This window comes from Pelophylax lessonae (assembly GCF_965119305.1).
Source record: "Pelophylax lessonae genome assembly, chromosome: 3".
Taxonomy (NCBI): domain Eukaryota; kingdom Metazoa; phylum Chordata; class Amphibia; order Anura; family Ranidae; genus Pelophylax; species Pelophylax lessonae.
The window spans coordinates 236,117,269-236,143,977 of NC_138770.1; the positions used below are offsets into that span (position 1 = coordinate 236,117,269).

Here is a 26,709-nt window from a genome sequence, read left to right on the forward strand (position 1 = left end):
GTAAGTAGAGGGGTCCAGTAGTGAGGGAGTGATCCGGTAGCGGGATACGGGATCAGTTGCGAGGTTCCGGTCTGTTCCAGGTAAAGGCAAATAGCTGGAGGTTCCGACAGCAAGACAAGGCTTGTGAGCATGTAGACACACATTTATTTTGAACATATGGTCAGCAGCAGGGCACTAGAAGCTCCTCCTGCTTATGTTTTTTTTTTTTTTTCCTGTAGACAGGCTGGAAAAGAGCGTTATTTGACAGCTGTATTTCAATTAGGAAAAAGGTACTTAGATGTTTTTTTAAAATAAATACAGTGCCATCATCCACATACAGAAACAGGAGGGGCAATACCACTTGCTTACCGCTGCAGCTGTGTAGCACCTTCTAACATGTGTGCTAGATGTCCACAGGTTTGTTGTTAGTGTGGGTAAAAATGTGTTTTAGCTCAGGGCTAAGCCTGAACTATGAATCTGGGTCAGGGTCAGGGTCAGGGTTCAGTGATTTAGGGCAGCAGCCTCCCTGGCGCCTCTCTCTGTTTTCTAGACATAGTGGGTGGAAGTTAGGAGGAGCTGCTTGGAATATTTATAAGGACCTCAGCCAATCCCCAGTAAAAGGGCTGGCAGGGGGCAGGCCACCTTATAAATAGGCATGAGTCATGCCAGCAGGGGCAGTCAGTCGGAAGATGGAGATGGAGTCCTCAGGAGGCTGTCCGTGGCCCTTGGGGGTGCCACCTAGTCTGGGGGGGGGTGACCTCAGGCCAGGGACTCAAAGGAAGAGGGGAGGAGCGCCACGGGAGTGCAATAAAAAGAGTTTTATTAGGAACAAACAGGATACGGTGACTCACATCTGGGATCAAATCTGAACAATCGCTGTGGTGCCCTCCGTGGGGTAGTCAGATTGCTGGCAGCTTTCTCTGTGTCCAGTGCAGCTCGATTGTCCGGTAGGGGTCCGAGGGTAGTCTCAGGCAGCTTCCGGGTCGGGACAGCGAAGGGGTTGCAGAGAGCTGTTGTGGCTGCGGCCGGCAGCGTCTGACGTCACGGGCAGTCTGGGCTTCGTGGGCGTATATGGGCAACACTACATGTTTCGGAGCATGCGGAGCATGCGCAACATGCCGTGATCGAGCATGCGCACTCCTTTGTCAAGCTTCACAGGAGAAAGGAAAGAGGACAGCAGGGGCAGGTCAGCAAATCTGGGAGATCTCCTGAGAGTCAACTGGGTGGGCTGGTGAGGGTCATTCTGGAGGACTGTGGGGAGAAGTTAGCCTGGGGGGCTAGTGAAACGGCAGCTGCAGCCAGGTGCTGGGATCAGAAGCCACAGGAGTTACACAAGCTATACAAGGGGCCTCGGGTTCCTGCCTGTAATGGGCTATCTCATTAATCTGACTGAGAGCCTGTCAGATCTTCACAGTGATCCAACTGGGTTCTGGAAGAAGAGGAGCTGTCTAAAGAGACTGTATATATTAAGTTGTCCCTAAAGTTGTTGTTGAAGTCAGTGGGCATCCCATGACCTCCCATCCCTATCCAAGTTATTAACTCTCAATAAATAACGAAAACAAAGTCACGGACTGTTCCCTGTCTCAAGTGTCCCTGTGAAAATTTGGTGTGCCTGGCTGTGCAGTGACGGGAATCCCAGTCTACTTGCGGCTCCTTAGGGGGTACGCTACAGCTAGATACCATAACCCCAGTATTAAAAGTTTCCTCAGCCACTGCTCTTTCCATTAAAAGTGATCGGAGCAACTGATTAGCCGCTGGATCACTTTTAAAAGCGGCAGGAGGAGTCCTTTTTCTCCGGTCACGAGGAAGCCAGAGAACCGATCAAACTGTTGCAGCAGCTGGCCATAGAGATTAACAGAGGAAAGATATCCTCTGCTCATCTCTATGATCTAGGAGGCTGGGAGCGAGTCATGATGTCACTTCCGGTTCACTGCCAATGTAAACTAGGCTATTTTTTTTTTTTAAAGCATTAGATGAATGTTTTTTTGATCTTATGCTTTCCATTGTAGAGGAGATATGTGGGGTCTTATTGACCCCAGATCTCTTAATAAAGAGGACCTGTGATGCTTTATATTTATCACAAGTGATGTTTACATTTCTTGTGATAGCAATAAAAGTGATAAAAATGAAAAGTTATAAAATAAATAATGATAAAATATTTTTTTAAAGTGCCCTCATCCCCCCATGCTCGTGCGCAGTGGTGAACACATACGTAGGTCGTGCCCACATATGTAAATGGTGTTCGCACCACACATGTGAGGTAATGCCGCAAATGGTAAAGCGAGAGCAATAATTCTAGCACTAGATTTTCTATGTAACTGGTAACCTGTAAAAATGTTTAAAGCTTCGTCTATGGAGATTTTTATGTACCGTAGTTTGGCGCCATTCTACGAGCGTGCGTAAATTTAATGCATGACATGTTAGGTATCTATTTGCTCAGCGTAACATCATCTTTCATATTTTATGAAAAAAGTGGGTTATATATTGTGTTTTTTTTAATTGATGTGTATTTTTTTCCCAAAAAACTGCTGCTCAAATACCTTGTGATATTAAAAATTGCAATGACCCCCATTTTCTTTTCTGGGACTGCTGCTAAAATATATATAAATAAATAAAAAAAAAAATATATATATATATATATATATATATATAATGTTTCCAAGTAATTTTCCAATACAAATTTTTACTTTTAAACAAAAAGTGTCAGAATAGGCCTGATCTATAGGTGGTAAACAATTTGTGTTTAAGCTCTCATTGAATATAGAACAGCTAGGTGGGGGAGTTGTGTTTGTGATATCTTTACAAAAGATGCAAGTACACTTCTAGTAACAATACATAGTAGGTGTTTTTTTTTTTTACAAAGTTAGGCTAGACTTTTTGGGAAGACTGGAGTCACCATCTATAACTAGTTTCATTGATCAAAATATCAGTGGTTGGAAACAAGAGATGATTACAACCCTAGGATCTGATGAAACCAGTTCCAGTGCTACACTGAACTGGTTGTACATATGTTGTAGATTCAATGTGATTTTTTTAATTTGCTTGTTTGATTTAATATTTTAATGTAGTTATATTTGAACTTGCAGGAAGCATCAACAAGTCATGAATGTAATCAGAGAATGATTCTCTTGTATGGAGTTGGAAGAGAGAGAGATGAAGCTAGACATCAGCTGAGGAAAATAACCAAAGACCTCCTGAAGATTCTCAATACAAATGGCACAAGTGACTCTGCTGGTAAGTGAAACATTGTACTTTATGTAAAACAATTATCTGTCATTTGTTACAAAAAAGAAAAGGATCTGGCAGAAGCAGTAACCTGAATGCAAATAAATAAAAGACAAATTCCAAATACGTACCCCACTAAGCTGTGTACTTATTTATTTTTGTACATCACGGGACACAGAGCCACAAATCATAACATATGGGTTATATAGGTCACCTATAGGTGAAGGACACTGGCAACCAATCAGAATTGATGACCCCCTATATAGCCCCTCCCACACAGGAAGTGCCTCAGTTTTTTCGCCAGTGTCTAAAAGGTGAAGGTCGCTGTGGAGAAGAGCTCCACATGTTTGTTATGTTTCAAAGAGGAAGAAAGAAGATTATGCTATCATACCCCAATCAAAGATCACTGAATCTAAGGGGTCAAACAGTCAATGGACTAAAAAGATGGTACCCGAGCCTCGGGAAGCAGATATGAGGTTTTGCCTGTAACGCTGTCCTTTTTAGGCACTGGACCCTGGAATCCGGACCCTTGGAATACCAGACTCCAAAGACACTCCATGCAGGGTGCGCTACAGGCCCAAGGCCATGGCCCATCTGATATAGGGGACCCTGTCCTTGAAGGTCTTTAAGGCTATGCTCACCGTGAGTAGGGAAGATTAGAAACTTGCTTACAGCAGTTTCCTGCGGCAGGACTGGTTAGTCCATTTTAAATATTTACACAGCAAACAAAAAACCTTCAATGATTGCAAAAATGTAAATATTTTATGCGCTGTTACCTTTATTAAGATTACAGAGACTTGTGCCAAGTGTTTTACTGCTTGTTTCACACTGCAGCAGATTATGCAAAGTATGTAAATCTTGCTTATACCATATTTTACACTGTGTTTTTCTTACCCTGAGCTGATTACCTGAAAAGTTTCAGCTGTGACAAACAAAACTCAGCCTAATTTGCTCTCCTCCCCCCATTTGTTTGTGTTAGCCGTGGCACATAAGCATTCGCATGGTCGTCTCTGCTGGACATTGTAGCTGGTTTATGCAGAGTATGTTTAAAGTATGTTTAAAGCATATTATAACTCTTATGTGCTTACTCTGTGCTGATTATCTGAAAAGCTGCTGGACATTGTAGCAGGTTTATGCAGAGTATGTTTAAAGTATGTTTAAAGCATATTGTTGTTCTTACCCTGTGCTTTCAGCTGTGGCAAACAGTATTCAGCCTAAACGTCTCTCTTTCCCCATTTATTTGGGTTAGTCCTGGCGCATAAGCGTTCGCATGGTAGCCTCTGCTGCATTGCGTGCCATGTGTCTATGGCGTTCGCTGGAAAAATCTGCATTTAAATATAGATGTTTGCCACATGGTAGACATGGTCTAACGCAGTTTGGTGTGAGTGCAAATGCCACGCACGCATAAAAGGACGCGTTCTGCTAAGAACGGTTTCCAACACACTAGCCTCTGCAGACTGAAAGGGGAAACAGAGCAGCAGCAGCTGGGTTGCGTGAGTCACTGTGGGTGTATGTTACTGGTACTAATAGGTCCTGTATCTTTGGTAATTCAGTGTTGTGTGCATTAGGCTGTATAAGCTTAGCACAGACCTTGAGTAGTACCTCAAGTTTGTCTTGCTATAAAGCAATGTCTGCCCAAAAAAGGGCTGGAGGGAGCACAGTTGGAAAAGGCACTGTGATGCCATCATCAAGCCCTGAAGGCCCTAGCCATGCTTCCACTGTGTCTACTAATCCTGGTAGACCAGAGGCAAATAGTAAAACTGAGCCATTATGGTTGTCAGGCATAGTAGCTACTCCGTGTACTTCTGCCACAGCTTGTGTTACCAAGGATGATTTGGCATCGGCATTAGCCAGCCTAGAGGGTAGGATTGCTGACATGATTGCAGCACCACATGGAGGAAAGAAGCGGGTTAGATCCCCCTCTCCTGAGCTGCCCCCTGAATCAGTTCAGGATTGGGCAGAAAATGTGGAGGATGTGGAAGATGTAGCTGAAGATGACCCTATAGAAGGTCAAGCTGAAACTTCCACTTCTTGGGAGTCAGAGTGAGAGGAATCTCTATTAGCTTCTCAATCCCAGAGATTGTTTATCCAGTCTCTTGCTGAGATGGTCCGGGCTGAGTTTAAACTTCCACCCCTGGAGTCAACTGAAAACTCTTTTTCCTCACATGGCTCACTGCGCCCTCCTCAGGGTTCTTGGTCCTTTCCTATGCATCCACTCTTGGAACAAGAAGTGTATATTGACTGGGATCATCCAGATAGGATGTTTGTTTCTCCGAAAAGGTTTTCATTGTTATATCCTATGGAGGATAAGTTCTCTAAGAAATGGAATATTCCCACTGTGGATGCAGCCATTTCTTTGGCTAACAAGAATTTAACCTGCCCTGTGGCTAATGCCCAGGTTTTTAAAGATCCAGAGGATAAAAAGCTGGACTCTTTATTGAAAGCCTCCTTTGCGGTTGCAGGTTCTGCAGTACAACCAGCAGTAGCAGCCATAGGAATGTGTCAGTCTTTGAAAGACAGCATAAAGCGAGTGTCCAAGACAGTTCCTTCTCAAGGAGAGTCTGTGGGAGATCTGTCAGATCTACCTCGCACTTTGTATTTTGCAGTAGATGCTCTTACAGACTCCATAAGGCAAATGTCACAGTTTGCGCTGATGACAGTGCATATGCGCAGAATCCTGTGGTTAAAGAGCTGGTCTGCAGAATTACCATATAAAAAAATTACTGGCTAGCTTCCCCTTTAAGGGAGAATGCCTTTTTGGTGATGATCTGGATAAGTATATCCAAAAGATCTCGGGGGGGGGGGGGGGGGCAGTACGTTACTACCTGTAAATAGGAAGAGCAGGTGTCCTTCCTTTAAGATCCCCAGCACACATAATACCAGTGCTTCCAGTCCCAGCCAGGCAGTGGGGACAGCCTCAACCGCCTGCATCCAGACCCAAGCCCTTGGGGCAAGGTCAGAAAAAGCCCTGGGCCCAGAGACCGGCCAAGTCTTCCTCTAAGGCCTCACAGTTAAGGGGCGCCCCCACTCACATGGGTGTTTCTCAGGGGCATGGGTGGAGTTGATTCAAGACAACCATTTCACAGAGATACAAGCTGGAATTCCGGGTGTTCCCGCATCCTCGGTTTGTGAGGCCAAGTATGCCAAAGAAAGCTTTCTCTTTCAGGCATTGGACCAGCTGAGAGCTCAGAGGGTGATAACGGAGGTTCCGGAAGATGAAAGGTTTCAGGGGTTTTACTCAAACCTATTCATAATCCCCAAACCAAACAGGGATGTGAGACCTATTTTGTATCTCAAGGCGCTGAATCAGTTTCTGAACGTTCGTTCATCCCGCATGGAATCAATTTGTTCACTCGTATCCTCCCTGCAGGGAGAGGAATTCCTAGCATCCATAGACATCAAGGATGCATATCTTCATGTGCTTATATTTCAAACCCATCAAAGGTTCCTGCGTTTTGCAATTGGAAACCATCATGTTCAGTTTGTGGCCCTGCCCTTTGGGTTGGCCACAGCACCAAGAGTGTTCACAAAGATCCTAGCTCCAGTATTGGCTGTTCTAAGGTCCTGAGGGATATCATTTATAGGATATCTGAACAATTTGTTACTAATAGATCGATCAGCGTCAGCTCTAAGCCAAAATATCCTTCAGACGGTACATTTTTTGAAACATCTGGGTTGAATACTGAACTTAGCAAAGTCAACATTACAGCCAGTCTAGCGTCTGGAATATCTGGGGCTTCTTGTCAACATGGTGCAGGCAAAGATATTCTTGCCAGCGTGAAGGGTCTCAGACCTGAAGGATCAGGTTCGGTCTATAGTAGGACTGAGATATCTGTCTATACGTCTTTGCATGATGTTACTGGGGAAGATGGTGTCCACATTCGAGGCAATTCCCTATGCTCAATTCCATGCCAGACCTTTGCAGAACAACATTCTGTCTGTGTGGAATAGAAGAATTCAGTCGTTGGACCGGATCATATCTCTGCTACCAAGTGTGCGATGGAGTCTGAATTGGTGGTTGTCGACCAGAAATCTTGAGAAGGGGAAATGCTTTCTTCCAGTGACCTGGAAGGTGGTGACTACGGATGACAGTCTCTCCGGCTGGGGAGCGGTTCTAGAGGAAGCCTCTGTCCAGGGGAAATGGTCTTGGGTAGAGAGTTATCTCCCCATCAACATTTTAGAGATTCGTGCAGTCAGTCGGGCGCTGAAGTCCTGGACGCCCAGACCTTGGGGGTCACCCTGTCAGGGTGCAATCCGACAATGCCACGGCCATGGCTTATGTCAACCATCAAGGAGGCACAAGGAGTCTATAAGCCCAGAAAGAGGTGGATATCATCCTGTCCTGGGCAGAGAAGTTTGTGTCATGCCTGACAGCAGTATTCATTCACGGAATAGAGAACTGGCAGGCAGATTACTTGAGCCGTCAACAGATGTTTTCAGGGGAATGGTCCTTACATCCTGAGATTTTTCAGTTGATTTGCCTATGCTGGGGGGTCCCAGATGCAGATCTGTTGGCATCCAGGTTCAACAACAGATTGGAGAGATTTGTGCCCAGGAGCAAGGATCCACTCGGAGTCGGAGTGGATGCTTTAGTGAGTCATTTGGGAGGAGTATTCCCTGATCTATGCCTTTCCTCCAGTACAGCTGATATCGCGTCTGTTGTGCAGGATCCAGCTGGAGGGGAACCCAGTAATTCTGGTAGCTCCGGCTTGGCCGAGGAGAATTTGGTATGCATAAATCCAGAAGTTGGCAGTGATGAGGCCCTGGGTCCTTCCACTGCGTCCAGACTTGCTCTCTCAAGGCCCGATATTCTACCCTGCTATACAGTCTCTAAATTTGATGGCTTGGCTATTGAAGCCTTAATCTTGGAAGAGCAGGGTGTGTCTGGCCCAGCAGTTCATACATTGATAAACGCCAGAAAGCCAGTCTCTAGAAATATTTATTACAGGGTCTGGAAATCCTACATTGCCTGGTGTGAAGCCAGGAAATGGCATCCCCGCACATATTTTATTTGGAGAGTTCTATCCTTTCTGCAAGGGGTAGATATGAAATTAGCTCTGTGCACAATTAAAGGGCAGATTTCAGCTTTATCTGTCTTTTTCCAGAAACAGATCGCTTCCCATTCGTTGGTTCAAACCTTTCGTCCGGGGAATATTGCCTTTGCTTCCTACAGTGAAGCCACCATTGTGTTCTTGGGACTGAAATTTGATGTTGGCAGTTTTGTAAAAACAGCCTTTTGAACCTCTGGGGCAGGTTCCCCTGGTTCTTGGTTTCTGACCATGAAACTGGTCTTTTTGATTGCGATAACTTTGGCTAGAAGAGTATCAGCAGCTCTTTCTTGTAAAGAGTCATTCTTGATATTTTATTAAGATAGGGTGATGTTACGTCCTCACCCAGATTTTTTGCCCAAGGTAGTGTCCGCCTTTCATTTGAATCAGGACATTATACTACCTTTATAAAGATTAAATAGCGTAATCAGATAGCAGCACTCTGAGCGCTAGACTACCTTTGTTTTTTCCAGATCCTCAGTCAGAGGAGGAAAAGTTATTGCATTCCCTTGATTTAATGCGTGCACTTAAATTTTATTTACAGGATTCGCCAGGTTATTACCCAGGCGTATGGTTTAGTAGGAAAGGTTCCACCTTTTCCTGTAAAGGCACATTCTACCAGAGGAGTAGAATCGCCATCAAGACTTTATGGCTCAGATTTGCAAGGCTGTGACCTGGTCGTCGGTGCATATGTTCACTCTTTTCTATAGAGTGGATGTTGGGTTCCCAGGAGGAGTCTGCCTTTGGCCGCAGTGTACTGCGGGCGGCGGTGTAATCCTTCTGTTAAGGGTCAGATGGTGGTATGCTTTGGTGTCCCCCTCCCCTCAGATGTATTGCTTTGGGGTGTCTCATATGTTATGATTTATGGCTCTGTGTCCCGTGATGTACGAATATAAAAATGGATTTTTAATTCATAATTACCTGTAAAATCCATTTCTTCACAGGACACAGAGGCCCCCCCCCCTCTTCTATGGGGTCTTTTATTGCTTGCTACAAAACTGAGGTACTTCCTGTGTGGGAGGGGTTATATAGGGGGTCATCAATTCTGATTGGTTGCCAGTGTCCTTCACCTATAGGTGGCCTATATAACCCATATATTATGATTTATAGCTCTGTGTCCCGTGATGTACTTCAAGAAATGGATTTTACAGGTAAGTAAGAATTAAAAATCCATTTATTACCTGCTATTTAATATAATGGTCTTAGAAATAGAAACTGTTTGGCCTTTCTCACAGTCAGAAAACTGTTGACATGAGGGTAAGGTCTTTATGTATAACAAAAACTTATATAAATTCAGCAAAATAATATAAATTGTTTTGGATACAAAAGAGTTTGGGCTTCACACATAACTTATTTAATAACTTATGTAGTGCTACCCCTGTGAGGGCAGCTTAAAGGATCTGTGCACCACTGGTTGCCTTGACCTTGCAAGTCCTCTGACACCTCTGATACTCTGGGCTCCATAGTTACATAGTTACATAGTTAGTGAGGTTGAAAAAAGACATCAGTCCATCCAGTTCAACCTATGATGTGTGTGTGTGTTTGCTTTTAGCCGTACATTGTATACCCCTGTATGTTGTGGTCTTTAAGGTGTCCATATAACAGTTTTTTGAAACTATCAATGCTCCCTGCTGATACGACTGCTTGTGGAAGAGAATTCCACATCCTTACCGCTCTTACAGTGAAGAACCCCTTACGCACTTTAAGGTTAAACCGCCTTTCCTCTAGTTTTAGTGAGTGGCCACGTGTCTTATTGTATCTCCTTTCTCTGAATAGTTTGTTCCTTATGCTCGGGTCGCCAGTACAGTATTTGTACATTGATATCATATCCCCCCTCAATCGTCTCTTCTCCAGAGAGAATAAGTTCAGGGCTTGTAGTCTTTCTTCATAGCTGATGTCCTCCATCCCCCTAATTATTTTTGTTGCCCTTCTCTGGACTTTCTCCAGTTCCAGCACATCCTTTCTGAGGACCGGTGCCCAGAACTGGACAGCATACTCCAGATGTGGCCGGACCAGAGTCTTGTAGAGCGGGAGAATAATCTCTTTATTTCTGGAGTGAATCCCCTTTTTTATACATCCCAGTATTCTGTTGGCTTTGCTTGCTGCGGCCTGGCATTGCATGCCACTGCCAAGCCTGTTGTCTACCAGTACCCCTAAGTCCTTTTCCATCCTAGACTCACCCAGAGGTTCCCCCCCTAGCGAGTAGCTTGCTTTCTGGTTTCTGGCCCCCAAGTGCATTACTTTACATTTTTCAACATTAAATCTCATCTGCCATGTAGTTGCCCACTCCGTTATTTTGTTCAGGTCCGCTTGCAAGGTTTCCACATCCTGCATAGAAGATATTGGCATGCCTAATTTAGTATCATCCGCAAATACTGAGATTGTACTAGATATCCCCTCCTCTAGATCATTTATGAATAAATTAAACAGGATTGGTCCCAGGACAGAACCCTGGGGGACCCCACTTTCCACACCCGCCCAATCCGAGTACTCCCCATTAATCACCACCCTCTGTACTCTCCCCTGGAGCCAGTTCTCTATCCAGGTACTCACCTTATGGTCCATACCTATCTTCCTTAGTTTGTACAGTAAGCGTTTGTGGGGAACGGTGTCGAAGGCCTTTGCAAAGTCCAGATACACCACATCCACAGGCTTACCTTTATCTAGGTGGCAGCTCACTTCATCATAGAAGGTTAATAGATTGGTTTGGCACGAACGATTTTTCATGAATCCGTGCTGATTAATACTTATAATACCGTTTTCATTACTAAAGTCTTGTATGTGGTCCCTTAACATCCCCTCCAATATTTTGCAGACTACAGATGTTAGGCTGATCGGCCTATAGTTACCCGGGATATATCTCGGCCCCTTTTTAAATATTGGTACCACGTTGGCTTTTTTCCAATCAGCTGGCACCATACCCGTCTGTAAACTATCCTTAAAGATCAAGAATAATGGTCTGGCAATCACCTGGCTGAGCTCTTTAAGAACCCTCGGGTGCAAGCCATCCGGTCCCGGGGATTTATTTATGTTAAGCTTCTCTAGTTTAGCTCTAAGTCTATCTTCTGTTAGCCATGGCGGCACTTCCTGAGGTGTATTATTTAGTTCGGCCTTACAAGCTGGGTTCGTGTAGACCCCCGATTCCTTTGTGAAGACTGAAGAAAAGAAATTATTTAACACTTCCGCCTTTTCTCTGTCCTCAGTGGCCATTTTTCCTATCATCTTTTATGGGGCCAATGTGTTCTGGCCTCGCTTTCTTACTGTTTATATACTTAAAGAACTTCTTGGGGTTCTTTTTACTCTCCTCCGCTATATGTCTCTCGTGTTCTATTTTAGCCGCCCTGATTTCATCTTTACATTTCTTATTACACTCTTTATAATGCTTAAATGCTGCCACTGACCCCTCAGTCTTGTATTTTTTGAAGGCCTTTTCTTTAGCTTTAATATACATTTTTATGTTGGAGTTTAGCCACCCAGGGTTTAGTTTTGTTCTTTTAAATTTATTTCCCAGTGGAATGCACTGGCCCACCCCCTTGTTAAGTATGCTCTTGAAGCACTCCCATTTTTCCTCCGTGTTCTTTGTTCCCAGGGTTCTATCCCATTTTATATTTTCTAGCAGTGAGCGCAGTTTAGGGAAATTGGCTCTTTTGAAATTCAGCGTCTTAATATTACCCTTGTGTTTCCTATTACTGTAATTAATACTGAAACCAATTGACCTATGGTCACTGCTCCCTAAGTTTTCCCGTATTTCTATATCCGTGAGCAGGTCTGCATTGTTGGTAATCAGTAGGTCAAGTACCGCATTGTTTCTTGTCGGTGCATTCACCATCTGACCCATGAAATTGTCCTGCAAAATATTTAGGAACTGCCTAGCCTTGGCTGAGTGCGCGGTTCCTTCTGCCCAGTCTATATCCGGATAATTAAAGTCCCCCATTATAATGACATTTCCCATCCTTGCTGCCAATCCTATCTGTAACATGACATCCGACATTCTTGTGGTAACAAAAAGTGCCTAAAAACACACACACAGCCAAATAAAGCAGTTAAATCTTATTTACTGAAAGATTAATAGCAATGACATTCAGCAACATAAACTCGTTACATGCAGGGAATTTACTACAACAAATAACCCTGAAAGTAGAAACAGTCAAAACATTGATAGCTGTTTGCAGTATAATATGAACACTTACACAGAACCAACAAACTCTGATTAGATTGAGCTCTATGAATACAAGCAGAAAAAGGGCAGAGGAATGATCAGATTCATGTCAGACCACTCCCTTCTGTCCCCTGACACCACAGTCCCAAAGAACTGTAACTGTATAAATCCTGTATTTGGTTTAATTCAAATAATGCAACCCTTAAGTCTTTAGACCCACTATTTTAGTAGATAGAGTCCTGGGTGGAAGTATGGGTCCTTATGGCACCAATGGCTTTTATATCTTGTGGGAGATGGGGAGGGGATACATTGGAGTCTCTCAGAAGAAAGGAATCACAACTCAACCTTAGGAAATAGCAACACACTTCTAGATGTTTCTGGAACCATTTATATACATTTTGAGTTAACTCATAATCCGTTTGTTGACAAGTTGACAAACCAGAGCAATTGCTGTGGCCCACCCAGCAGTTTTAGAGGTTGGGTCAAGGTCACCCCCTACCCAACTGATGGCAGTGGGATCAAGCATGGGGTTTGTCTTTAGACGGTGAGAATTAGTTAATCACAGTTCTCTCTTAAGGTGTCATAGGTAAGTCTCTTCGGGGGATTTATGTTCCGCCTCAGTTTGATGGGTGAATGGTTTTCAGGTACAAAGTTCATCTTTGAGTTTCCAATATCAGTAAGGGCATGAGGCTCCAATAGGGAATCTGTAGATATGTTTCAGAGTGAAGCCCTCGAAAAGAATGGTTGGCTTCTTCAGTGGGACTAAGAATAGGTACCTGATTCCCTCTACCTTCTTCATCTGGCAATAACATTTTGGCCTTTAGGGAACAATCTTGCTTGGGTAGCAGTAAGTCTTTAGCAACAAAATTGATCAACCTCTGAAGTCAAAGGCCACAACCAGTGCGGTACTCCTTGCTGTCTTCATCCTGCTTACCACAGGTGGAGTGGGAGGTCGCCGACATGACCGAGTCTTGGAGGGTGTCGGTTCTTGGTGGGGTGGAGTAGATATCTGAGGTATCCGAACAGTATTTGACAAATGGAGCAGATGGTTTTGCTGGCACATCTTCAAGGGACCTGCCTTTCCCTCAGGTCTAATCTGGTACACTGGTAGCCCAGGAATCTGCTTGCAGATGACATGAGGATGGGAACGCCAACAATCTGCCAACTTATGCTTCTTAGGTACCCCTAGAATTTTTAACCGCACACGATCTCTGGGTTAAAGATCTTGTATTCTTACTTTCAGGTCAAGCTTTTTCTTGTTTCCCAGTTCTCTGGCAGCAGTGCGTTCTACTGCTCTCTCATATGCCGGTTTCAGATTTCTCCATAGTTGATCTATCCTTTAAGGGAACTTAAGGAAGTGTTGTCAATGTATGTCCCAAAGGCCCGATCAATTGGGAGCCAAGCTTCTCTTTAAAACATTAATCTGTAGGAAGAGTATCCAGTGGCATTGCTCACAGTGCTATTGTAGGCATGCACGACAACAGCGATATGATTTCCTTAATGTTGTCTTTTCTCAGCGGGTAAAGTCCCCAGCATGTTCAGAAGAGTTCTATTGAACCTTTCCGGCTGAGGGTCTCCCTGTGGGTAATACAGGGTGGTCCTGGATTTCTATATGCCCAGTATTTGGCACAGTTGCTGTATTCATCGGCTCTCAAAGTCTCTGCTCGGCCAGAGTGTATCCTAGTGGGTAGACCATAGTGGTCGAAGAATTTCTCCACAAGGAACTTTGCCACCATCATGGCCTGCTGACCTTTGTTAGGATAGAGAGAAGAGCTGAGCTGACATGTATGGAAACCATGCGCGTCTCAGTCCCAAATATATTGCATAGAAACAGAAGATGAGGGCCCAAGGGACTTTAACGAGACATACACAAATTTGTAAAATTACATTTGTTTTTTATATAAATTAGTAAAAAATGCATAGTGCTGCACACAACAAAGATGATCATCAACAAAAAACATTAAACATTTCCATTGCGTATATGTACTTGTTAGTCTGAACATCAACAATATCAATGGTCTGTGCTAGATGAATCTCAATGTGTTTCGCAAAGACACAATTTCGCTTCATCAGAAGAAAAGCACAGATATCATAAGATGTAGCAGTAGCCTGTAAATTTGGAGGTACTCAAGGACCCTTGTGTTTTTATGTATCTACATATCCAGACTATCAAGTAAAAGTGCATAGAAGCAGAAGAAAGCGCTATACTTCTTACGAAAAATGGAAGAATTGTGCTGTTCAGTCTCTCCAGGAGTTGGGAGGAGAGGGCTACCAGGCCAACATGACACACAGAGAAGGCAACCCTCCAGATGGCAAGACCAAAAGATGGAGAAGGCCTAAACCTCTCTTGTCTTGTCTTGTCTGGCAGCGTCTGTATTTGGAACCGGAGTAATGAAAAGGCCTTTGGATATGTGAAAACAGTAGGGTCCTGACAAGTGGACCTTGAGTACCTCCAAATTTACAGGCTACTGCTACATCTTAAGATATCTGTGCTTTTCTCCTGATGAATCGTAATTATGTCTTGGCGAAACGCGTCTATATTAATCTAGCACAGACCATTGATATTGTTGAAGTTCAGACTAACAAGTACATATATGCAATGGAAATGTTTAATGTTTTTTGTTGACAATCATCTTTGTTGTGTGTAACACTATGAATTTTTTACTAATTTATACAGTAAACTAATGTAATTTTACAATTTTGTGTATGTCTCTTTAAAGTCCCTTGGGCCCTCATCTTCTGTTTCTTTGTTAGGATAGGCCTGAGCAGATTGAGTGAAATGGTCCATCACCACTAGGATGTTACCTCTTCCACCTGTATCGGGTTCCAGGCACAGAAAATCAATGCAGACCAGTTCCATGGGCCCTTGGCTTCTCTGATGTCCCATGGGTGGAGCCCTAACTGATAGATTTTTTTGTTGAATGCATGGCAGGCAGGAGTGGCAGTAGCTCTCTACTTCGGCCCTCATGTTAGGCCAGTAAAACCTATCTCTGACTAGGCAGAAAGTCCTTTCTGAACCTTTTTTTAATGCAATGATACCAGCACAGTGGCTTGGTGCTTCTCTGGAAGAAATAGATGCCACCTTTCCTCTGAGTCCTCAGAGAGACCTCCCCTGTACAACATTCCATCTCTGAGCTGCAGCCTAATCCATTCTTGGTGTATTATCCTTGACCCTGCCACAGTGCTGCTTTAGCAGCAAACTTGGGTCTTGCTTAGCCAAGGCTTCGATAGCTAAACAGCATTAGGAGTCCTGACTCTGGACCATCTTCATGTCTTTCTTTGATAGCAGAGAAAGTTCCTTGCCTCGTACTTGCGTTAGGTCACAATAGTACTTTAGCACTCCTGAGGGATGGGCCACTATGGACTCATCCCCTGAAGCCCCTTTAAGGAATTGAGCAGTGCCTTGGCACAGGGCCCGCACACCCTCAGCAGTCACATAAGTCCAGTCTTCTGAACCTCTACATGTCAGTGGGGCCTGCGAGACAGAGCAACAACATCCTGATTTTCAGCCCCTGGCCAATACTTCAGACTGAATTGGAACCCCGATAAGGCAGCCAGCCACCTATGCCCTGTGGTTTCTAACTTGGCTGAGGACAATAGATACGTTAAGGGATTGTTTTCAGTCTTCACCACGAACGTGGCCCCGTACAGATAATCCTTCAACTTACCCACAACTCTCCATTTCAGGGCCAGAAACTCCAATTTGTGAACTGGATAGTTTTTCTCAGATGGAGTCAAGCTGCGACTCACGTAGGCTATCAGCCACCGTCTTGTTTTTGGTAAAGGATCCCACAAAGTCCAACTTGGCTGGCGTACATATGAAGTTCGTATGGCTTAGCTGCATCAGCATAGGCCAACACTGGTGCTTCAGTGAGGCTTTTCTAGAGGTGCCAGAAGGCCTACTCACACTAGGGAATCTTTTGAATCAGCCTCCACCTGCTCCCACTCACACGGACATGACGAGTAATGGGTTTTCATCACCTAGGACTGGGCGGAAGGCATGTGCTGCATGGAAAGCATTCATTGGTTCTTGGCAGTGCACGGAATTGGAGGAGGAATTGGCAGCATATCCAGGTGAAGCTCAAGGTGATGCAAACCCATTACTAGTCATATCCATGTGAGTGGGAGCAGGTGAATGCTGATCCACCAGATTCCCTAGTGGTTAAAATCACGAGCATTTGCCTTATCCATGAGAGTGGGGTAGGCATTGTTTTCTGGTGAGTTGCCATTTCTTCTGGAGTGACCAGAACACTGGTGGAGGATTGTGAGGTATTTTCTACAACTACACACTGGCATACCTTTCCCTCTACCCTGGAGTGTATTACATCTACTATTGCTCATCTCATAGACTGTGTTTTTTTCAAGGCATCATTGTATGATGGACTTCTTCTTTCTATAATTATGTTTTGTGGACGCAATTAAAACATAATGTGAAAACTATGACCATGCTGGGTTTGCGCTACTGATGCCATATTTACTTCTATAAGAACAATTTGGTGTTTTTTATTATTTATATTTTGTTTTAAAGTAGCGACAACTTGTTTATGTAACTTGCATTAAAACTTGGGTTTATCCCAAATTAAAGGTCATTTCACTTCAGAGCGCAGGGGACAATTACAAATTTCTCAGTTGCATTGTGTGGTATATTATTTTTATTTTTAGTCTTTTCTCTATCATCCAGGTGCATAGGTATCTGGTAATACCCACTCTTCAAATCCAGCACACTGAACCATTTTGCCCCTGGGAGACACTGGAGGGCATCTTCAATGCGAGGAGTAGTGTATTGATCAGGGATAGTCCTTCTGTTCGGCATCAGCTACACATCTGGACTCTTGAAAAATCCCCAACCTCTTCAACTCGGCCAGCTGTTCTCTAAGATCCTCCAGATCAGTGAGGGATACTCGCCAGGCCCTTTCTCGAAACAGCTTGTCTTCCTGCAACCGAATTCTGAAATAGGCACTCTTAGCACACCCCACATCATAGTCATTCTGATAAAAGATCTTCTCCCATCTAGACAGTTGGAGTTTTATTCTATTCTGCCCTTAAGGAGGTAGTGCTTCAAAGCAGGAAAAAATCTTGCTTTTCAGTTGATGGTACTTTTCCCCTCTTGTCACTTCTGCTGGCTGCACTGGGGTAGCCGCACTCACATGTCTCATCAGCACGTGGGCCCCTATTTTGATCAGGTGACCCGTGAAGTTTCAGATGCTGATTAGAACCTTCCTCCCATTCCAGGACAAAGCTTTGGAGGAGACTAGTTCTGGGACCAATTCCACTCCGACAGGATGCTTGCGCATCTGTTGCCAGCACGACAACGGGGCCTGGTTGATTCCAGGTAAGCTTGGCAGTGGCCTTCATGCAAGTGATTTCCCCAGGCTGCAACACCTTCTCCTTGGCTCCCAGTCTCCACAATATTCCCACCCCCTTAACAGGGGCACTCTGCTCCTGAGCCACCCATTTGCATGCCTGGTGTAGTCAAGGGTGTATCCCATTGGGTACTGAACCATCTTCTCCGATCAATGGGACTAATAATCTCACCAGATCAGTATTAGTCCCAATTAGCATAGAGTTCTGTTCAGCCCCCGGGGGCCTAGGGCACACTACCGTTAGGCTGTCAAATGTTTCCACTCTCCTGGTGGCTGCTGGGTCAAGAGTGATCTTAATTGGGATGTATCTATCATATTGAAACATTTCAGTCCAAATTCTCAGGATTTCCAATTTTTTAAATTTACATAAAGGGATATCTTTTAGGTATCGGTCATAAAAGTCTCTGTATAACAATGTGACCCGTGCCCCTGTATCTAGCAGTGTAGATGCCTTCCACTTGCACAGACACAATTGGGGATGGCCTCATAAGTGAAATCTATATCAGACTTGGTTTTCATATCCACAAGGTAGGCCCCTTGCTCCAGTGCAACCTTCCTCGCCAGGTGTTTTATCTCCTTCAGCCCATCCAACACCACTCCACCACTGTAGTCAACTCCAGTCAACCCCCCAGTCATTCTCTCTTCAGCCCTGGACTTGTAACATAACTTGCTTAAGCATCCCATGAGGGATATCCCGGACGAGCCCCCAAATGTAGTGCTACCACCGTGAGGGCCGCTTAAAGGATCTGTGCCCCACTGGTTGCCCTGACCTTGCAAGTCCTCGAACACCTCTGACATTCTGGGTTCTGACATTCTCGTGGTAAAAAAAGTGTTTAAAACACACACACAGTCAAATAAAGCAGTTCAATCTAATTAACTGAAAGATTAATAGTGATAACATTCAGCCTCCAGGCTGCTGCAGAATGACCAGAAGTGGCTGGCAGTGGATGCTCCCGCAACCGCTCGCAATTACTCTCTTTCTTCCTGTTGCATAGGCCATAACTCGGCCGCAGCACCGAGTCACTTCTTGCAGATGCAGGCCGTGGTCCCAAGAGAGTGATTCTGTCCCCACACAGACTTTTTATTACCTCACCCAGCATTCTGTTCTACTTCCCCAGCCAGCTGGGATTTGTAGTCTATACCAGTCCAACTGAATATCAATCTTGGCTCTTTGGGTAAATGTGCCAAGATGCTTTGCTCCATTCTTAGTTCTCATTCACCCTACAGGATGTGATGACATAGAGTCTGGGCTGGGCACTAGAAGAAACAGTCTCACTGTAGCAATGCTGCAGAATGTCTCCTGAATATGCAGGCAATATTAGTGAGCTTGTGGCTAATCTTAAAAGTGCATTTCATTTTTTTCATCTGAAAATGGGATAAAAAAAAGTCCTGATATGTTAAATTATTAGACAGACATGCTGAATCATGCAAGCAATATTTATAGGCGCGTAATCCATTTTTGTATATATATTTATACTAACATCTGTGTTTTAAATGAACTGGGATTAAACTTGGTAGGAGTTGATAAATCTTTATTAAAGATATGCTTTATAATGAAGTTCTATGATTTTGCTTTGTATAAACATCCATTATAATAATAAAACCAATGTTTTTTTATAACAGCTGCGCAATTGCACAGGGTCACTCTGTGACTTTACTATAGAATCTTCTGGATTACCTGGAGTTATAGGAATTATTATATAAATCAAAATTAAATATAGAAAAACTGAATGCAATAAAAAAAAACATTGATTTCCTTGTTGAAAATGACTCCATTGCCGTTTGGTAGTATAGTGAAGGTGATAATCTCCACCACTGTATGTTTACTTTAAAAGGTTAAAACTATCCACAAAGAAGAATTTCATTTATGTGTTTATAAAAAAAAAGGCAAAATGCCAAATGTGAACACCAAGTGCCAAATTTACATTACTGGAAAAGTAAAAAGCCTTTCAGTGATAAGAGTGTTTTTTACAAGCTACGTGTTAGGATTCACCTTATACCTTTTGTTGGTTGCAGAGATTTTGCAGCTTGATGACAACATCCGTTATTTCTGTTTTTTTTTTTTATAAACATTTTATTGAGAAGAATAAAAAACATTAACAAGTGATGGCAATATAGTACAGTCAGCAGACACAAGTACAAATAACAGTATACATCCAAAATAACCATAAACTGTATCAAGGAGCAGAGAGATGCCATCTGCGGAAGATACTGAGGTATAAACAAAGCAAAAGTGACCCGGCCTTGTTCAATACATGGCCAAGAATTCAGTATATTATTGCAAGTACAGAGGGCCGCTGCGGCTTAGGTTCATATCCCAGCCGCATGGGCCGAAACCAATGCGTTATGGGGTTCAGTGCAATCATATGGGGTATTGGGAATTACGGGGTAGGGGAGTAATGAGGAAAGGAGAGAATTCCGACCCCTCAAACTGGAGAAGTGAGGATGGGGGCGGCCAGGAGGCAGGAAAATGAATGTCTTGGATGGGGCACCCCCGAATCGGACACCCCCAAGGGGAACACACTGTGTCCAGGGCCGGGGGCGCACCATCCATACATGCAGATAGACCGCCCAACGCTGCGCATGGGTACGGTAGGCGACAGGAGGTAGGGGAGAAGGGAGTCTCAGGGAGAGCAGGTGGGGGTGGAGGACACTGAGAGCGTCATGAGACAGTGAGGAAAGAGAGCAATAGCATAAAAAGAGGGGATAGAGGGATAGAGAGAGCACACTAGGTAGGGAGAGTAGAAGGGACATAGGAAATGGGGAAGGGAGGAGAAGAGGAGTGTGGGCGCACTCCCCCGGAAGACGACCGAGAAGCAGGTGGGGTGTGGCAAGCTAATGTCAGACTAAGTATTCATCAAGCGACGGTGTTCATCCGATGCAGCAAAGTCGATCCACGGGGCCCAAATGTCATAAAATTTGGAGGGAGTGTCAAGAGCTTGAAACGTGAGATCTTCCATACGGGTGATCCTTCCAACCCTCCGCAGCCAATCAGCTACAGTGGGTGGGGAGGGAGACAGCCATAGGCATGGGACGCACATGTTGGCGGCAGAGATTAAATGGAAGACCAGAGACCTCCTGTACGTCCGCTGGGGGAGGGAAGAATGATGGAGGAGGAATTGTGCCGGGCTGAAATCCGGTGTATAGGTAGTGATACGGGTTATGAGGGCGTGTATCGCCCTCCAGAATGGCTGGATCTGCGGACAGTCCCACCAGATATGTAGGAGAGATCCTGTATGAAGATGACAGCGCCAGCAAAGGGAGGGGAGGTCCGCCGATATTTTATGTAAAAGTTCAGGCGTCCTGTACCAGTGTGCGAAGATTTTAAAGCCAGTCTCCTGTGTGAGGACGTTCCTGGAACCCTTGTGAATGTGAAAGAAGATTCGCTCCCAATCATCATCCGACAAGGTTTTGGCCGCGATCTCCTCCCACCGAGCCCGTAAACGGACGAGGCGAAGTGGTAATTGCAAAGAGAGGAGGGAGTATAGTAGGGAAATAAGATGCCGTTGCGGGTCTGACTATCTGCATAGGGTCTCAAAGGGGGTGAGGTCCCTAGACCAGCAGGAGACATCAGGGGTACGTAGGAGAAAGTCTCTGAGCTGCAAGTGATTGAAGAAGCGAAGCTGAAAGTCCGGGTATTTCTGCGCCCAATCATGTTGAGAGAGCAGTGAGCCCGCTTGAAAGCAGTGTTCGGCCCTGCATGGAGCGTCGGAAGCAGATCCCTGTGGGGGGATGTAGGAGAGGCCCGGAGGGAAGTCCGGATTTTGAATAAGGGGTACCATAGGGCCAGGCGAGGATGCCAGGTGCAAGGTCTTGCACAACTTGCGAAAGATCACGATTGTGGGGTTGATGGTCGGGTGTTTGTAGCACGACGTCGGAAAGGAAGGTGTTGAGATCCAGGGCAGGTGTTGTACGGGGATGGGGGAGGAAGAGTCCTCCAACGCGATCCAAGCTTTGACATGACGATGTTTGTGCCAGTCCACCACCCTCGCCAGGTGGCAGGACCAATAGTATCTCTGAAGGTGCGGCAATCCCAGGCCACCCATCTCCTTCGGGGCAGTCAAGACGTCCCAAGACAGCCTGGGGCGTCTCGAACGCCAGATAAAGGATGTGCATGCGGAGCGATACGAACGAAAAAACGCTGGAGGGAGCTTTAAGGGGACGGCTTGCATAGTGTAGAGAAGCCTGGGAAGGATATTCATTTTGACCACCGCAATCCTGCCGAACCAGGAGAAGGAGAAAGATTCCCATTTAGAGAGGTCTGCTTTTATAGACTGCAACAGTGGCAGGTAGTTGCGTGAGTAAAGGTCGGCAAGAGTTGAAGGGATTTGGATGCCTAGGTATGTGATAGCAGAGGGTTCCCAGCGAAAAGGGAAGTTGTCCTTGCAGAACTGCACCCTGCATGGCGGGAGGGATATATTCAGGGCCTCTGATTTCGCGTAATTAATTTTAAGATTGGATAAAAGACGGAAGGCGTCAAGGTCCCGGAGAAGGTTAGGTAAGGAGATTGCAGGGTTCGTCAAAAACAACGACACGTCGTCGGCAAAGGCCGCCAGCTTATAGGTTTTATGGGCTGCGGTTATTCCGTTTATATCGGGATTAGAGTTAATGCGGCGAAGGAGGGGCTCAAGGGTAATAATGTATATCAAGGGGGAAAGGGGGCAACCCTGTCGGGTCCCATTCGACACGGAGAAGGCGTCCGACAGGCCTCCGTTGACCCGTACCCTAGCCGAGGGCGACAAGTAAAGGGCCCGTATAAAGTTCAACATGCGACCAGCGATGCCCAGAGACTCCAATGCTGCAGTCATGTAGTCCCAGGCAACCCTGTCGAATGCCTTCTCCGCGTCGAGCGAGAGGAAGAATCCAGGCGTGCCGGAGGAAGTCAGCCAATGGTGGATGTTGAGTGCCTTGAGAGTGTTATCCCGGGCCTCGCGGCCGGGGACAAAACCCACCTGGTCGAGCGAGATGACATCTGGAATGTGGGGTAGCAGGCGGTTCGCCAGTACTTGGCGTACAGTTTGATGTCAACATTGAGGAGGGAAATTGGCCTGTAATTGGAGACCAGGGAAGGGTCCTTACCGGGTTTAGGAATGACGGTAATGTGGGCTTCCAAATAATCTGGGTGCAAAGTCGGGGAATCAGAGAAGAAGTTGAAAGCCGCAAGCATTGGGGAGGACAGGATATCCCCGAAGGTCCTGTAGTATCCCACCGACAAGCCATCCGGGCCCGGACACTTCCCCGGTTTAAGTTGTTTGAGTGCAAAATGCAGTTCGGGGGAGGAGATGGGCGCATCAAATTCTGCCAAGGCTTCCGGTGAAAGGGGAGGGGGGGAATATTTCTGCAAGAATGCCTTAATATGTGCTGCTCTGTCTGCGGGGGGGACTTCAGGGTCCGGGGTACCCAGATTGTACAACGCACGGTAATATGTAAGGAACTGTTGAGCGATATCACTGGTGGAGGTGACCTTCCTGCCACGCGGGTCCGTGATCGAGTGGATCGTCCTCGCCGCCCGTCGTGCTTGAAGTGCTCTGGCCAAAAATTTGCCCGATTTGTTGCCATAGTCATAAAACAGACGTTGCTGTAAAGCGAATTTACGTTGCGTTATAAAGCCCAATTCTGCGAGGAGGTCTTGTCGAGTCTGAGTCAGTTCAGTCAGAGTGTGTGCGGCTAGAGTGAGCTTGTGCGCGCGTTCCAGGGAATGGACGCGTTTGGTGAGGGTAGCAATATGAGCCCGTCGTTCCTTGTTGCGTTTCGCAGCCATGGCAATAAAAACGCCCCTAATGGTGCACTTATGGGCCGCCCACAACGTAGCAGGGGTCACATCAGGCGTAGCGTTACAGGCAAAATACTCTCGCAGAGCAGAGTTCAATTCCGCGATATAGACCGGGTCGGTCAATAGGGAGTTGTCCAGGCGCCAGGAGCGGGAGCGACCAGGGTCGGGCTGCAGGGAAAGGGAGATGGCGATAGGGTGGTGGTCGGACAGAAACATAGGATCAATGGATGCAGAGCGTAAAGAAGAGAGGGCAGCCTGGGAGAGAAAGAGATAATCAGTCCTGGAGTATTTATTATGGGGGTGCGAGAAGTACGTGAAGTCTTTGGTATCCGGGTGCAACGTCCTCCAAGCGTCATGGAGCAGAAGATCTCTAAGGAGAGTCTTAATCGCTCGCAAGGCGGAGTATGGTAGGGAGGAGGAGCCAGAGGAGACATCCAGGAGGGGGGAGAGGGCTACGTTGAAATCCCCACCCACTACTAAGGTGCCCGCCTGAAATTCGGTCAGGCGAAGAAGCGTTGCCCGGAAAAAGGGTACGGGCGTTTGTTCGGGGCGTAAATGTTCGCGAACGTAAAGAGTTGACCACGTATGGTGCCCTTAATGAAAAGAAAGGGTCCCTCCTGGTCTGAGACGGAGTCTTGTAGAGTCCAAGGACAGTTTTAGAGACCAGGATAGAAACTCCCTTAGACTTAGAAATGCTGGACGTTGAGTGATAAACCGTCGGGAAGAAACGGTCGCAAAGGCGGGGAGTTTTATCCGAGCGGAAATGGGTTTCTTGCAGAAACACCACATCCACCTTAGCCTGACGGGCATAAAGCAGAAGCTTAGATCTACGCTCGGGAACGTTCAAGCCCCTGACATTAAGGGAAAGGATTTTCAGAAGTGGTTCCGGCGCATTCAATCCGGGGGAGTGCGCCACACGCCGCCTAGAGCAGGTAGGCATGGTGGTCGGCATAGAGGAGAGAGAAATAGGGAGGGGAGAGGGGGAAAGGGCAGAGAGGAGGAAGAGAAGAGGAAGAGGAAAAGAAGGAAAGAAGGGAGCGGGGGAGGAGAAGGAGAGGGAGGGTTAAGACGGGGAGGAGGGGGGCAAGGGGGAGGAAAGGGTGTGGGAACAATCCGGTGGCAGGAGGTCCCGCCTACCTGTCAAGCACGGAAACAACAATGGGGGAGGTAGTGTATAAGTGCCGTTAATCTGACAAACGCAGTCAACCGTAACACACTAGGGGGGTTGGATAAAACCTAACCTGGAGGGCACACGTGGGATCCTGTTTCCACACTCGGGTGGGAAAAAAAAAAAAAAGAAAAAGGAGAAAAACGGGTAGAAACAGGTACCAACCGACTGTGCGCCCCGCCGACGGACAAGGAAAAGGGGATGCAAAAAGGGGAGAGACATTAAAGATGGACAAGATGCAAATGCCCACAGGGATAGGGGAAGGAGTCCCGTGTAATCAGTGCATCAGTATAAACATGGCACGGGGTAAACTAGAGAACCGTTGTGGTGTGTAACACATACTATGAAAAGCAGTCGGTCACTCGCGTGCCTCCGGGGTCACCGGTGTCACCCACCAAAAGGCCAGGAGTGAGCTAGCAAAACATAACCAAAACATGGAAACCCCTGGATGGGGCAAGGTAGGACCACCACCCCTGATGGACGTCCGTCACCAGGGAGGGTGGGCCCCCCACAACTTACAACTATAGCATTACAGGAGCACTAAAACATAGACACGTATTATGAAGTCCATCCTCCAGGCACATATCACACAAGAGAGGTCCGGTCGGCTCCCCGGGGGCGGAAGGGACCCGCCCAGAACAGGCGAATCCCCCCCTGCACGACCCCGGCAAGCCCACCCGACCCCCCAAGTTAGCATTATCCAAGGTAATATCAACACATTATGATAAACATTGAATTGGGCAACATCGCTATTGTCATCAGCGCTACCTCAACCCGTGGACCTCCTGAGTAGGGTACACCTGGCATGCCCGATAGAAACCAAAAACCCAAAATCCACCCCTCCCCAACCCCCACCCAGTACAAAAGTAATTCGTTCCATATAAAGCACCGCAACAGTCGGGAAGCCTGCAAGGTCCATAACCACTAGGCTGTGGTAACTGGGGGGCAGTATAAGGAAGTCCAACAGAGGCAAGGTGACCCTTAATTAGCAAATAGCATGAACAGGCAGGGCACATAAAGGATCTACGTTGCTGCGGATGCCATGAGGCGAGATCTAAGCGGCAATATGCCTGTGCCATGGGGGGAGGGGGGAGGCTGACCGCCCGACCCTAGCAAGCATGGGTGGGCAGACAGCTGCGTTCAACGGTCAGGAGGCCAGGACAGTTAGAAAACAGGGGCGCTGGACAATACATAAGCATCGAGTCAGTGAGCAGTCCGAGGATGTTCATAAGGCACATTGGCTAGGCATGTGGAGTGGAGGCAGGACAGATCAAAGCCAGCCAAAACATGGGACAATAAAACAAATATACGTGGGCTCCATGTTTAAAGGGGGAGAGTGACCAATCCAGTGAACAGCGGGAGATCAAGGAGGAGGCAAGGGAGCATACAACGTGGAAAACAGTGATACTTGCCAGACGATCACGGGTGTCCTGACCATCAGTCTCCTTGACGGGGTTTCCTTTGCTTGGGAGGTTTCGTGGGACTCGCCGCCAATGGCGGTATCTGCAGAGCCGCGAGGGGCCTGAGTGGTGAGGGTGAACGAGGACGCCTGAAGCGAGAATCATGGGCCTCCATAGGTTCCTCTCTGGGCGTTGGTGCTGCTGGCGGACCCCCACGGAATGCAGCGTACCAGTTAGGGACATCAATCAGCGGGAGCCCCATGGCGGCACAGAAGTGTGGGAGTTCCTCCGGGACCCTCAGGAGAGCCGTGCGGCCTTGCACAGTGGCTGACAGGCAGAAAGGGAACTTCCATTTATATGGTATCCCCTTCAGCCTCAGGGCCTCCAGCAGAGGGCGTAGATCTCTACGGTGCTGCAAGGTTATGCTGGAGAGGTCTTGATAGATGTGAATAACAGCACCTTCATGTTCCAGATTGGCCCTGTTCCTGGCCTTTCGCAGTATCTCTTCTTTTAGTTTGTAGTCCACCAGGCAACAGACCACGTCCCTGGGAGGTTCGCCATCCCTGCCCCTGGGGCGTAGAGCACGATGTATCC

The 26,709-nt window shown here is 46.3% G+C and overlaps 2 protein-coding genes across 4 annotated transcripts in view; one reads left to right on the forward strand and one right to left on the reverse strand.

Annotated features, from left to right (window-relative positions):
- MED12L (mediator complex subunit 12L) overlaps positions 1-26,709 on the forward strand; it is an 837,051-nt gene that overhangs the window by 563,540 nt on the left and 246,802 nt on the right. For all 3 annotated transcript variants that reach the window (XM_082251515.1, XM_082251517.1, XM_082251516.1), the window contains exon 17: positions 3,066-3,213. In XM_082251515.1, the coding sequence (XP_082107641.1) occupies positions 3,066-3,213 (148 nt within the window). The remainder of the gene's footprint in view (positions 1-3,065; positions 3,214-26,709) is intronic.
- The window catches only part of LOC309551077 (P2Y purinoceptor 12-like), a 90,848-nt gene that overhangs the window by 25,694 nt on the left and 38,445 nt on the right, over positions 1-26,709 (reverse strand). The gene's annotated exons all lie outside the window — the stretch shown is intronic.